Source organism: Molossus molossus, unplaced genomic scaffold, assembly GCF_014108415.1.
Source record: "Molossus molossus isolate mMolMol1 unplaced genomic scaffold, mMolMol1.p scaffold_m16_p_1, whole genome shotgun sequence".
Taxonomy (NCBI): domain Eukaryota; kingdom Metazoa; phylum Chordata; class Mammalia; order Chiroptera; family Molossidae; genus Molossus; species Molossus molossus.
In genome coordinates, this window is record NW_023425344.1 from 204933034 (window position 1) to 204946880 (window position 13847).

The 13847-nt window shown below is 37.1% G+C and overlaps 1 protein-coding gene across 9 annotated transcripts in view; it reads left to right on the forward strand.

Annotated features, from left to right (window-relative positions):
• PIAS1 (protein inhibitor of activated STAT 1) overlaps window positions 1–13847 on the forward strand; it is a 149082-nt gene that overhangs the window by 15676 nt on the left and 119559 nt on the right. Inside the window, exon 1 of one of the 9 annotated variants that reach the window (XM_036245431.1) lies at window positions 9972–10009. The exons of 5 other annotated variants lie outside the window; for them this stretch is intronic. In XM_036245431.1, the coding sequence (XP_036101324.1) occupies window positions 9983–10009 (27 nt within the window). In that variant the 5' untranslated portion in view covers window positions 9972–9982. Of the gene's footprint in view, window positions 1–9971; window positions 10014–11053; window positions 11075–13684; window positions 13705–13847 lie in introns of those variants that run through there. 3 more of the 9 variants (XM_036245471.1, XM_036245500.1, XM_036245464.1) reach the window with 3 other exon arrangements.

A 13847-nucleotide genomic window follows, 5' to 3' on the forward strand; every position in this document is an offset into this window, starting at 1 on the left:
TGATAAGTACTTTTTGCTTAACTTTGAATCTCTACATTTCTGAATAATATTAAGAAAATTAACTGTTTCTCCTCAACTTTCACATATGCATGTTGTAGATTGATGAAAAAATTAATTACTATAACTTATTCTTTTGAAAAGCTGTATAAAGTCTTTTGTTCTGAGATTCCTGTCCTGTGTCTCTTCTGTCTAACTTACCTGCCCCTTCCTGTTAGTGCCTCATGGTTTTAAAAAAGTATCATTCATTTTTAGGTTAATTATTTTACCAAGCTAAATTAAAGTAACCAAATCTATTAGGAGCAAAAGGAGTTTACATAAAGTTAACACTGAACTTTTAATAATGATCTCACTCAAAGTTAAACTGTTCAATTTTTTTAATTTTATTTTTTATCCTCACCCAAGGACATTTTTCCATTTTTTGTTCAGAGAGAGTGGGAGGGAGAGAGAGGAAGAGAGAGAGAGAGAGAGAGAGAGAGAGAGAGAGAGAGAGAGAGAGAGAGAGAGAGAAAGAGAAACATTGATGTGAAAGGTACACTGGCTGCCACCCACACTCGACCCAACCAGGGCCGGGGACAAACTGCAACCGAGATACGTGCTCTTAGCGGGACTGAACCCGGGTCTCTCTGGACGCAGGCCGGCGCTCTAACTGCTGAGCCAAACTGGCCAGGGCTAAACTGTTCAATTTTTATTGTTGTTGTTAATCCTTACCCAAGGATATTTTCTCCATTGATTTTTTTTTTAGAGTGGAAGGGGTGGGGGTAGGGGGCAGGGAGACATCAGCTGGTTGCCTCCTGCATGCACCTGACTGGACCTGGGGATCAAACCTGTAACCCATGTACATTCCCTTCACTGGGAATCGAACCTTCTACCCTTCAGTGCTCGGGCCATCGCTGTAACCACTGAGCCACACTGGCCTGGGTTAACTGTTCAGTTTTTGATAAATTTTAGCGTTTTAGAAAATTTTTTCTAAGGGCTAGTTTTATCTCTTGAATGAAACTTGAGACAATTTGAAGTATGGTATAATTTTGAACAGTTAGAACAGACGTTTTCTTTTCTTTACTCTTTTTTTTTTTTTGGTAACAAACTAAAGGTGATTTCCACATTGTACAGGGTACAGAGTGCTGTTTTAGTTCTTGAATCTTTACTTGTGACCTGTCTGGAAATTTTAGGATCTTTATACCTGGTGTGCTCAAATTACATGTTGAAATGCTTTGGTGTGGGTATTTTTCAGTCATTGTGCTAAGATACTTGGTGGCCCAGTGTGGGAACACGTCCTTTATTTCTAGGAAATTTTCCTATATTAATCCATTAGTAATTTTTTTCCCCTTTCAGTTTCTCTGTGTTATGTTGTTAGAGGACTGGATCTCTGCATTTACTTTTTTCTTCTTTTAATTAGTTGGTTATTGTCTTTTGTTCTTTGTTCTTATGAATTAACTATCCTTTACTGCCTTTTTGTTTCCTTTTAGGGATGGAATATGGTAGATCTTTGTGTATGGTCAGTTTATAAACTGGTGCACATTGTAAATTTTCTGTGAAGCTGATAATACAAACTATATTAATATACGATAAGTATTCTTAAATGGTTTCTGATATTGAAATAAGATTTATAATTAGCCTTTTTGGCTCTGAGTATCACCTTGGCGGTCGGCAGAACAAACGCCTTACCAAAGGTGACACAAAGAGAACCAAGAAGAAAGTAATAGGTTGATCTATTTTCTAAGAAAGATTGGGGAGGGGGTGGTGGTGTAGTGAAAGCACCAGCTGTGTTCAATATAAGAAATACTGGAAAAACACTAGTCACAAGAACTCGAGGAACCAAAATCGAATCTGATGGTCTCAAGGGTTGTTTATAGTGAACCTACCTGATCTGCAGAATGATGAAGTTGCATTTAGAAAATTCAAGCTAATTACTGAGGATCTTCAGGGCAAAAACTTGACTAATTTCCATGGCATGAATCTTAACCAAGGCAAAATGTGCCCATGGTCAAAAAATGTCAGATGATGACTATTTGCTTCATCTATTCTGTGTTGGTTTTACTAAAAAAAAAAAAAAAAACAGCAATTCGATTTGGAAGACTTCTTATGCTCAGCATCAACAGGTCTGCCAAATCCGGAAGATGATGGAAATCAGGACTTGAGAGGTACAGACAAATGACTTAAAAGAATTCAATAAATGGATTCCAGATAGCATTGGAAAAAAAACATAAAAAAGGCTTGGCTTGCCAGTCTTATTTATCTGCTCCATGATGTCTTTGTTAGAAAAGTCAAAATGCAAGAAGCCCAAGTTTGAATTAGGAAAACTCATGGAGCTTCATGGTGAAGGTAGCAGTTCTAGAAAAGCTACTGGGGATGAGACAGATGCTAACGTTGAATGAGTTGATCGTTATGAGCCCCCAGTCTAATAATCTGTTTAAAATCCAGACATTTAATGATGACAGAATATCCTATCTGTGGTAAAAAATTTATATTGAGTGATAATAGAAATTGTGTTCTGAGACAAAGCTAGGTTGCTTTAGAAAAATAAATGCACATTATATGCAAAGTAATAGAACTTTGTAGAAGAATGTATAACTTATAGAAGACTAATAAGCAGAGTTAATAGAGTATTCTAAAAAAACTCTGAGGTCTATATATGTGCACCCTCATTGTGTCTCTTCCCCACTTCCTCCCAGAATAGGTAACTGTTAAAATGGAAACTAGTAGTAAAATATTATTTTGTGTATTATTTACTTATAAGATTGTTTTTAAGTCATTGCTTCTAATGAAACCATTTAACTATATCATATGTTATAATTACCGAATTTGATAACAGCATTCTTTGAAGAGAGGGATTTCATAGGTAGAGGTGGAGAGGAAAGTGTTAGAGATCTTATTTTGAAGATACGTGTAACTGTTGCAAATATACACGCCCATAGAATCTAGCAATTATGTCTAATGATGTTTGGGGAAGAAGAAGGGACTTAATTGCCACAGTGATCCACATTTGGTTAGGTCTTGAACAGTGCTTTGATTTATATGTGTCCATGCTGTAATACAAGAAGATGAATCAGAGTTATGACAGAAGACTAGCTTTTTGGTAGAAGTATAAACCACTAAAATCTGTTACACTTTGTATATTTTTGTTCATTATTTTCTTTGATACATTAAAAAAGCTTTATGTAAAATGAGTTATTCGTCTACTGGGCTATACATAATTCTGGGCCAAATCTTGAAAACAAATAGGCACTCACTTCTCCCTTTCCTTTGCTTATTTCATGTTTGGCCTTTTATATCATAATTATTTAAAGCAGGGTTTTTACTCATTCCCCCCCCCAAAAAAAGAGGAGAGCTGATTTATTAACCAGATACTGTGTTAGATGCTCAATAGGCAATTGAGAATGAAATAGATTGAGTTTTTGCCCTTGTGAAACTTACATTCTAGTAGTCCAGTAAGTATATGAAAAATAGTTTGGTTCTCTTGCACCTGTCTGTATCTGAATTTTTAAAGAGAGCACGTTTTTATTTTTATTTAATTTATTTATTTTTTGGCACATGCCCTAGTGGGAACTGGACCCGGGACTCTCTGGTCCGCAGGCCGACGCTCCAACCGTTGAGCCAAACCGGCCAGGGCGAGAGCATGTTTTTATAATTAACCAAAAATGCTGTTTATAAAACTTTTTTTTTTTAATCCTTGAGAATATTTTTCCATTTATTTTCAGATAGAGTGGGAGTGAGAGAGAGAAAAAAAACATGAATGTGATAGAGACACATTGACTGGTTGCATCCTGCACAACCCCAACCAGGGCCAGGGACTGAGACCAAACTGCAATTGAGGTACATGCCCTTGACCAGAATCAAACCTGCGACTCTGGTTCACAGGCAGACTCTCTAACCACTGAGGCAAACTGGCCAGGGGTAAACTTTTTTTTTTGAATATCTAAATTACAACGTTGAGTGCATTGTTAAAGTTACATAGTCATTTGTTTGATGTTTGCTTTTTTTTATCCTCACAGAGGACATTTTTCCATTCTTTGTTCAGATAGAGTGGGAGGGAGAGAGACGTGAAAGGGACACATCGAGTGGTTGCCACCCGTGCTACCCAATCAGGGCTGGGGACAAACTGCAACCGAGGTAGTGCCCTTAGTGGGAACCGAACCCTGGTCCCTCTGGTCCGCAGGCCGACGCTCTAACCGCTGAGCCAAACTGGCCAGGGCTGATGTATGCTTTTTAAAGGCAGTTTTTGGAGCAAGAAGGTGTGGAAAGGGCAAGGAAAAGATCTGAAATTATAATTGTGGGAATTTTTATTGATGGCTTATTGGAAAATCTAGTGGGATGCCTGTGCCCATTGAGATGAATGATTATGAATTTATAGTAACATCTGTTTGCCTGTGTGCATTTATTCTGTGCCTGAGTTGTAAAGTTGGAACCATTTGAGTGTCCCAGCTATAGAGAGAGGGGGAAGGGAATTTTGCAAAGGAATATATAATGATGTACCATGGAATCTGACTAAGCTGAACTTGGAAGCTGATGGATAGAGAGTGATAGTGTTAATGAATCGGAGGTATTTATGAAGTTGAATTGTTGCAGTAGAGGTACTTAAGCACGTAAACATAGGAGGTGATAGTTGGAGAATGGAGTGTGTGAATTATTTTGGAAAGGTCCAAGGTGTGGCCATTGGAGTGAGTAGCTGAGGGTGGAGAGTAATAATGAGAAGTTAAGAAATATAGCCCAGGGCCCAGGCTGTGTGGTTCAGTTGGTTGGAGCATTGTCCTGCACACCAAAAGGTTGTGGGTTCAATCCCTGGTCAGCCCATATACCTAAGTTGCAGGTTTGATCCCTGGTCAGGGCACATATCTTAGGCAACCAGTTGATTTTTTTTCTCTCACATTGATGTTTCTCCCACACTCCCTTCCACTATATATAAAGATCAGTGGAAAAATATCCTCGGGTGAGGATTAACAAAGTAATAAATAAACCACAAAAGATTAACCATGTAAATAGTTAACAAAGCATTCATAAGAGGAAAAATAGTTACTTCAGGCTAAATTTATTTCAGATTGGGCCTTAGAAAGTTTTTGATAGTTCTTGATTACAAGGAGGTTATTTCAAGCAGAAGGAATAGTATGAACAAAGGTAATGAGAGAAATATTGAGGTATATTTATAGAACACCCAGTAGATCATGTGTGGAGATATGTATAAGAGTAATGCATATTCTGGGAAGTTGGGGACAGATTATCAAAGCTTTTAACAATGAAATTATAAGAATCTGAAACTGTCCTAAATTCTATAAAGGAAAAAGGACAAAATTCTATAAGCCCATATAACAAGGAGACCTGACCTAGTTTGAGAGCTCAAGGAAGGTTTTCCACTTTCTGAACCATGTGAACTACAAACTTCCTGTACATCCAAATCTTGGTCAAATCTTTTTTGTTTTGTTTTGTTAATCCTCACATGAGGGTATTTTTTTCATTTATTTTTAGAGTGTGGAAGAGGAGGCAAGGAGGAAGGAAAAGGAGAAGAGAGAGAAACACGATGTGAGAGACACATTGATGATTGGTTGCTTCACACATGACCCCAACAAGGGCCAGGGGTTGAACCAGCGACCCAAGTGTGTGCCATCGACCCTTCAGTCCACAGCAGACACTACCACCAGGCCACACAGGCCAGGGTTTGTCCAATCTTTCTTTCTTTCTTTTTTTAAATATGTTTTTATTGATTTTTTTGGACAGAGAGAGAAAAACATTGATGTGAGCACGAAACATCGATCGGCCACCTTCTTCATGCCCCCAATTGGGGATAGAGCCCAAAATTTGGGCATGTGCCCTGACGAGGAATCGAACAGAGACCTCTCAATCCACTGAGCCACACTGGCCAGGCTGTCAAATCTTTCTTAATGTTATGCCTTTCATTCCCAAATACCACCCTCATTATTTCAGACGTTCATAGTTTCATTTGGTATTAATCAACAACCTCTAAATTGGTCTCAAAACTTAAGCTCCCGTTTCAATTTATTTACTCTTCAGTCAGATTGATTTTTTTATTATGTCAGTCTCTTCCCCACCCCTACATTTCTTGCAATTTGGAAAGTTTTTGTAATTTTCCATTCTTTGTAGGATTAAGAATAAAATTATTTAATTTATGCCGAGTAGAAACTGGGCAGAATTATATACTGTTCTTATTTTGGGGGAGGTAATATGTATACTTTCTAATATGTTTGCCCTATTATATGGTTCATAATAATTAAGAGAAATGCCATATTATTATTATTCATATTCATTGATTGTGAACAAGACATAGTATAGACAGAGTTTATAGTTTGGTAGAGAATAAGTAAACAGAGCCTCTCCTACATATAGCATAAGGGCTGTATTGGATTAAATTGGGGAGTACATAAGGGTACATTTACTGATGTTGGGGGGTGGCCCAAGGAAGGTATCTCAAAGATGATGACATATAAGTTGAGACCTAAATGAGTTGGAGTTAGCTAGAAAAAGTTTGGCATGGGAAAGGGGAGAAGAGTTACTTGCTGAAAGAACAACATATATATAAAAATCCTGGAGCATGGAAAGCTGGTTAAGGGGGTTAGTGGCTGAGACTGGATTATGTACTATATCTTAGGCCATGCCAAGAAGTTTGACCTTTATTCTGACTGTAGTTGAGTAATCATGAAAGGTTAAGCAGTGGCATGGTCAGACATGAATTTTAGAAAGATCAGTAGTGTGGATAATTGACTTAGAGAGGATAATATTGGAGATGGGGAGAACAGCTGTGTCTCTTGCAGGGACTTCGGCATTTTAAAGGAGGTAGGATTGACATGACTTGGTAAATAGATGTGAGTGAAGGGGAAAAGGTGGTATAGAAGTTTTTGGCTTGCACAACTGGTTAGATGGATGGAAGGTTTGAGAGAAATTTGATGTTTTAGATTTGGGTATAGAGTACTGGGATGTAGAGATACTATATTTAGCAGAAGTGCAATTGTAATTTAGGAGACAAAGACTAGCTGGAAATAAAGATTTGGAAATTAACTTAGAAATGGCATTTTGAAGTCAGGGGTTGGATAAGGTTACTCAGGAAGACTGGGCTGAGTGAAAATAGTCAAGTATTCTGGGGAACTCTCACAATTAAAGCCTGGAATAATTTTTTTTTTAAATCCTCACCTGAGAATATTTTTCCTTTTATCTTCAGATAGAGTGAGAGGGAGGGAGAGAGAGAGAAACATCGATTGGTTGCCTCCCACATGACTCTGACCCCGACCAGGGCTGGGGACGAACTACAACCGAACTACATGCCCCTGGCTGGAATCAAACCTGCATCTCTCTGGTCCGTGGACCTGTGCTCTAACCGCTGAGCCAAACTGGCTGGGGCAGGCCTGGAATAATTTTATTTTATTTTTTAATCCTCACCTGAGGGTATTTTTCCATTTTTTGTTCAGATAGAGTGGGAGGAAGAGGGAGAGAGAGACATCGATGTGAAAGGGACACATCAAGTGGCTGCCACCCTCACGACCCAACTAGGGCCGGGGACAAACTACAACTGAGGTACGTGCCCTTAGCGGGAACCGAACCCAGGTCTCTCTGGACCGCAGACCTACACTCTAACTGCTGAGCCAAACCGGCCAGGGCTGGAATAATTTTTTTTAAATGTGTTTTAAACATCTTTTATGGACTGCTTTAATGTTTTCAGGAGTTCTCATTTTCTTAAAATTATGTATAACATTCTTTTTAAAATTATGCAACTACAGATATCGTTTACTGTCTAAATCTCTTTGGTTTGTGAGTCCAGTTATCTAGAATTAGTAGTCCAGAGTAATTTGAAATTATATATAAGATTGCTAGTAGAAACTTGTTTCAGAAATTTGGGAAAACAGATGATCATTAATCATCATCTATATACCATTTTAATTGCATTCAGTAACATATGGTAAAGGTAGTTCACATATTTTATATTATGTGTTTAGTTTTAGAGTATTAATTTTAGGGTAACCATATAATTAATCACTCAAACTGGGACACTTATTTATTTATATATTTATTTACTTATTAATTAATTAATTTAATCTTCACCTGAGGATATTTTTCCATTGATTTTTAGAGAAATGGAAGGGAGGGAGGTAAGGAGGGAGGGAGGGAGAGATTGGACCAGCAACCCATGTGTGTGCCTTTGACTGTGAATCTGTCCCAAGACCCTTCAATGTACAGACCATCGCTCTGACCACTGTACTAAACTGTCCAGGACAAGCTGGGACACTTTTAAGCGTGAAAGCGAGTGTTTTAATAATTTTGCTAGAACAACAGGCATAAAATGGAACTCCTGGAAAACTTGAAGATCTGGTATTTTTTTTCCCCCAGAATTATTCTTTTGTGAAGTACTAAGAAATGAGATGGCAGTAGATTAAACAGTGATAATAATAATGAAGGGTTTTTTTGCTAAGTAAATTTGCAAAATGTAAAGTTAACATTATTTTTCTGCTGGATTTCTTGGGACCTTTAATATATTAATATAATTTGAGAAGTGAGGGCATAGTGGGGAATTAAGAATCTTGAATTTCCTGAATTTGTTTTGACACAGAACCACATTTCTCTGAATATCTGTTAATACTATGAACCTTGTTTGGAAAATCTATTTTAGAGTATCCTATCATAAAAATTGGAGCTCTTTAATATGAAGCTCAGTTAAATTGCTTCTTAGTTGTAAGTTTTATTTTGGGATTTTGGTTGATGATGTCTAGGTAGCTAACTGACTATATTAAAATAAGTAAAATTTGAAGTGTAAAAAAAATATAACCCCAATTACATTTTCCTGAAAAATACTACAGTTAGGCCCTGGCCGGGTAGCTTAGTTAGTTTAGAGCAGCGGTTATCAAGCTGTGGGTTGCAACCCCTTTGGGGGTCGAATGATTCTTTCACGAGGGTCGCCTAAGACCATCAGAAAACACATATTTCCGATGGCGATTCACAGTAGTAGCAAAATTACAGTTATGAAGTAAAAACGAAGATAATTTTATGATTGGGAGTCACCACAACATGAGGAACTGTATTAAAGGGTTGTGGCGTTAGAAAGGTTGAGAACCACTGGTTTAGAGCGTCGTCCTGATATTCCAAGGTTGCGGGTCAGGGCACATACTAATGAATGCATAAATAAGTGGAACAACAAATCAATATTTCTCTCTCTCAAATCAATTAAAAAAATATATTGCAGCCCAGCCGGCGTAGTTCAGTGGTTGAGCATCGATCCATGCACTAAGAGGTCACTGGTTCGATTCCTGGTCAGGGCACATGCCCGGGTTGTGGACCAAATCCCCAGTGAGGGGTATGCAGGAGGCAGCCAGTCGATGTTCTCTCTCATTGATGTTTCTATTTCTCTCCCTCTCCCTCTAAATTCAATAAAGAAAAAAATTTTTTTTAAATATATTGCAGTTTTATTACTATTAGGGGAACTTTGAGAACTGAATATTAGTTTATTAAACAGTTTTTAAAAAGGCCTTTTTGGTGTTATTTCTTCCAAACTAGGCAATATGCTTGCATTCATTTATTTATTTCTTTATTTTTAGTTTTTAGACTTAGGATTCAGTGATACATATTGTTTCTCCTCTGTCACAGAATCTATCGACATTTTTGATCCTCAAATGGAAAATTATGCTTTCTAGATTTAGGAAATAAAGAATTGAATTTCTACTTTTAAGAACATTGGCTGCTTTGAGTATTTGGAGAAATGCTGTGGAATTTGATTAGTTATATGTTTAAGGAATGGCATTGAGAATAACTTTGTACTTTATGATAAACATTTTATTTCACTTTTTAATGGCAACAAAAGCTAAAATACTCGTTTAGCACAACTATAGTACATTTTTTTTTCTTTGTTGGCTAATTTATAGATTGTCCTTTAGACATAATGGTTAAATGTGTTTTTTCTATTTCCTGTGCTTTTAAAAAAATTATTTTTTGTTAGTAACTTTGGCATTGCCCCCCCTTCCTTCCTAATATTCAGGGTATGTTAAAATGTATGCTGTTAGAGGTTTTGGCACCAGAGGTTTGTGAGTAGCTCATCTTTTCTCTCCATATATTTCAGAAAGAGTGTGTGTACTATGTTTTTATGGTTCTCACCTTAAATGTGTTTTTATATACATTAGTGGAATTTTTCTAAAGAGAATATGAGCATTTTCTTAAACTTGCTTTCACTACTATAAAAAGTTGGCATGTAAATATTAATCGTAATGATCTGTTCTGAAGATTATGATCTGTGTAAGTTTTGTGGTAAGTTAGCAATTTTACTTTATGTATAATAAAGCATTTTTTGTTGTGAAGTTTCTCTTATTTATTACTAGGACATCTTTTTCTAAACTTGTTTTTCTCTGAAATCTACAGATCAAGACTGAAATGCTATCATCCTAATTATTTTTCTTGTGTACCCTAGTGTTTAAGATTGGGGAATCCTAGGGAAAAGTAGTCATCTGAATCCTAAGTAGTTAAACAATCTTATTTATAACCTTAAACTTTATTATTGAGTGGAGGGAAATCTCTTATAATGTGCCACAGGGCCGTATAGTCTTAACCCTGTTTTAAGGATGACTTGTATGAGTATTTAAGAGGCAAAACTCTCAGTTTGTAGATGGTACAAAACTGGGAAGAATATGTTAGATGACAAAATCAAGGGGAGTTAATTCATCATCCTATCTTGAGCATTTACTAGGTGTCATGTACTATATTTAGCATAGGTGATACAGAGATAAGTGCTTGCCCTTGAAAAGCTCAAAGTCTGGGGGGAGGACATAGACTGGAAAAATCAGCAATTTACATCACCGTATGATTAAGTGCTGCAGTAGAGGGTGTAGGGTGCAGTTCTTCAAAAACGTTTTGAAAGTAAATGATGATAATCCAAGTAAATGATGAACTGGGAAAAAAATGTTTAACAGTACTAAATATAAAGTTCTTTAAAAAATTTTTTTTTTTTTAATCCTCACCCGAGGACATTTTTCCATTTTTTGTTCAGATAGAGTGGGAGGGAGAGAGAGAGAAAAACATTGTTGTGAAAGGGACACATTGAGTGGCTGCCACCTGCACGACCAACCAGGGCCCGGGACAAACTGCAACCGAGGTATGCGCCCTCAGCGAGAACCAAACCCATGACTCTCTGGACTGCAGGCTGACACTCTAACCACTGAGCCAAACTGGCCAGGGTGCTACTTTTAAATTTTTAAAAATTATATTAGAGAATGAAGATGTTTAACCTAATAACTGTTCATGTGAAAAAAAAAAAAAAAAAGAATAGAAGTTTTAGTTAACTACTAGCTTTTTATGAACTACAATATATACAGTTGCTACTCCCACTCCCTGCTGAAACATACCACATCCTTCCCCTTGCCCAAATAAAACAAACCAGTCAGCTTAAAATGTGAATGCCTTATATTAGGTTACATAGGTAGAGATACTGTGTTCATAGTAAGAGAGAGTAATACTGCTGTAATCAAGAGTAGTCAGACCACTGCTATCTGGATTATTTTATTCACTCTGTGTAGTATGGACTGCATAGTACTCAGAAAACAATGATTATGATGGGAAGGGTGGTCTAGAAACCAGGCCAGCTGAAGGAAAAGAGCCCTCTTAACACGTTTTAAAAATAGACTCAGTGGTACACAAACAGGACATCCTTTTAGAATCATTTGTTGGAAGTTAAAGGAAAATTTTGATTTGCAGACTTTTCAGGCTGCTATAAAATTAGGCTATGAACTCTTAGAAGTGTTTCAGCAGAGGAGGGGAGACCACTATTTAAGGTGGATACAGACGAAGAGTTGGACAAAATTTCTAAAGTTCTGTTTTATGTTATGATCCTCCTATTCCCCCAAACCATCGTTTTTCAAGTTACCTAATAAGGAGTATTTTTTTTAGTCAGTACTCTGCAGCATTGCGTGCACTTTGGCATCTGACTTGAGTCTGAGCTCTACTACTTGATAACTGTGTAAACTTTGAGTAGGCTGCTACACCTGTTACTCTTAAATAGTTCTCTTGATATTTTTCCTCTAGGACTTTTCCTTAATTTCTTTTGGGGACCCATATTGGAGCCTCTGATTTAAAGACTTTGTTTAGCCCTGGCCAGTTTGGCTCAGCGGTAGAGCATCAGCCTGTGGACCAGAGTCGTGGGTTTGGTTCTGGTTAAGGACATATTCATCCCCTGCCCTTGTGGCTACTTGTCGATGTGTCCCTTTTACATCGATGTTTTTCTCTCTCCCTCACACTCTATGTGAAGATAAATGGAAAAATATCCTCGGGTGAGGGTTAAAAATAAAATAAAGACTTTGTTTAGATGTAGCATGCACTTTCCCCCCTTACTTATTGTTTTGTTAATATTTGTCTGTTCCCCCTTTTCAGCTTCTTAACTTTCACAGAGTATGCTGTTTCTTTCATTGCTTCTTGTCTTGTCTACACTTTAATTACAAATGCAGTGTTTTGTTTGTTTTTTGTTGGGGCGGTTTGGGAAAGAATACTCAGTCTTTTATAATTTGATAGACTTAAAATTTATTAAAGCCCTGCTTGTTATTAATTCTAGATTTTATTTAAAAAGTGAATGGAGCCCTGGCCGGTTTGGCTCAGCGGTTAGAGCATCAGCCTGTGGTCCAGAGAGACCGGGTTTGGTTCCTGCTAAGGGCACATACCTCCGTTGCAGTTTGTCTCCAGCCCTGGTTGGGTGGTGCGGGTAGCAACCACTCAGTGTGTCCCTTTCACATTGATGTTTCTCTCTCTCTCTCTCTCTCTCTCCCTCCTGCTCTATCTGAACCAAAAATGGAAAAATGTCCTCGGGTGAGGATAAAAAAGAAAAAAATAGTGAATGGATTTTCTTATCCATATGTTAGTTTTTTTAAAAATCCATACATTGAAAATAATAATGATCTCTCTTGGGTCCTTGTGAGGTTTAAATAAGATAATCATGTTTACTATAATTAGTATGTAATTGGCAAATTGTAAGCATTTAACATATATTGGGTTTATCATTATTTTTACTCTATTAACCCAAGTAAATGACACTTAGAGTTTTGATCGAAAACATTGGTAATATAGAAAAATTTCACTGACTATTTGGATTGTTTGTATTTCTTTAACTATGGAAGAGTAGAAGAATGAGAAGAAGGTTTATTTAATAGAGTTATATTATAGCATGATAGAATTTTGAAATTTTAAGAAACTTTCAAGAACCTCTAGTTAATTTCCCATATTTTGAGTTAGTCAATTAGTGGTAATCAGTACTAGAATCCAAATTTTATATATACTGTAGTGTATTATATATGTACCTAGCACATAGTAGGAGTTCAGTAACTTTTGAGAATTGAATTTATATGGTGATTATGTGTGTGTGTGTGTCTCTGAAGACTAGCATATCTTTATGTGTATTAATTGTTTGTTCCTGTATTCCCTCTTTCTCTGTACTCATTTAGGACCTATGCATTGATCAACAAACCATTTATTGAACATTTGTTTGCAGAGCAGTTTTTTATTGAAATAAAAGTCATATTTTTCTCTCTCTGTGCAAGAATGTTGGCAGTGTGTTAGAATTTTTTTTTTTTTTTTTTTTTTTAATCCTCACCCGAGGCTATTTTTCCATTTTTTGTACAGATAGAGTGGGAGGGAGAGAGAGGAAGGGAGAGAGAGAGAGAGAAACATCGACGTGAAGGGACACATCGCGTGGCTGCCACCTGCACGACCAACCAGGGCCGGGGACAAACTGCAACCGAGGTACGTGCCCTTAGCGGGAACCGAACCCGGGTCTCTCTGTACCGCAGGCCGACGCTCTAACCGCTGAGCCAAACCGGCCAGGGCTAGAATTTTAAACTCTGAACTAAAAAAACAAGTTAAACTTTGTTTTTATTAGAAAAAAT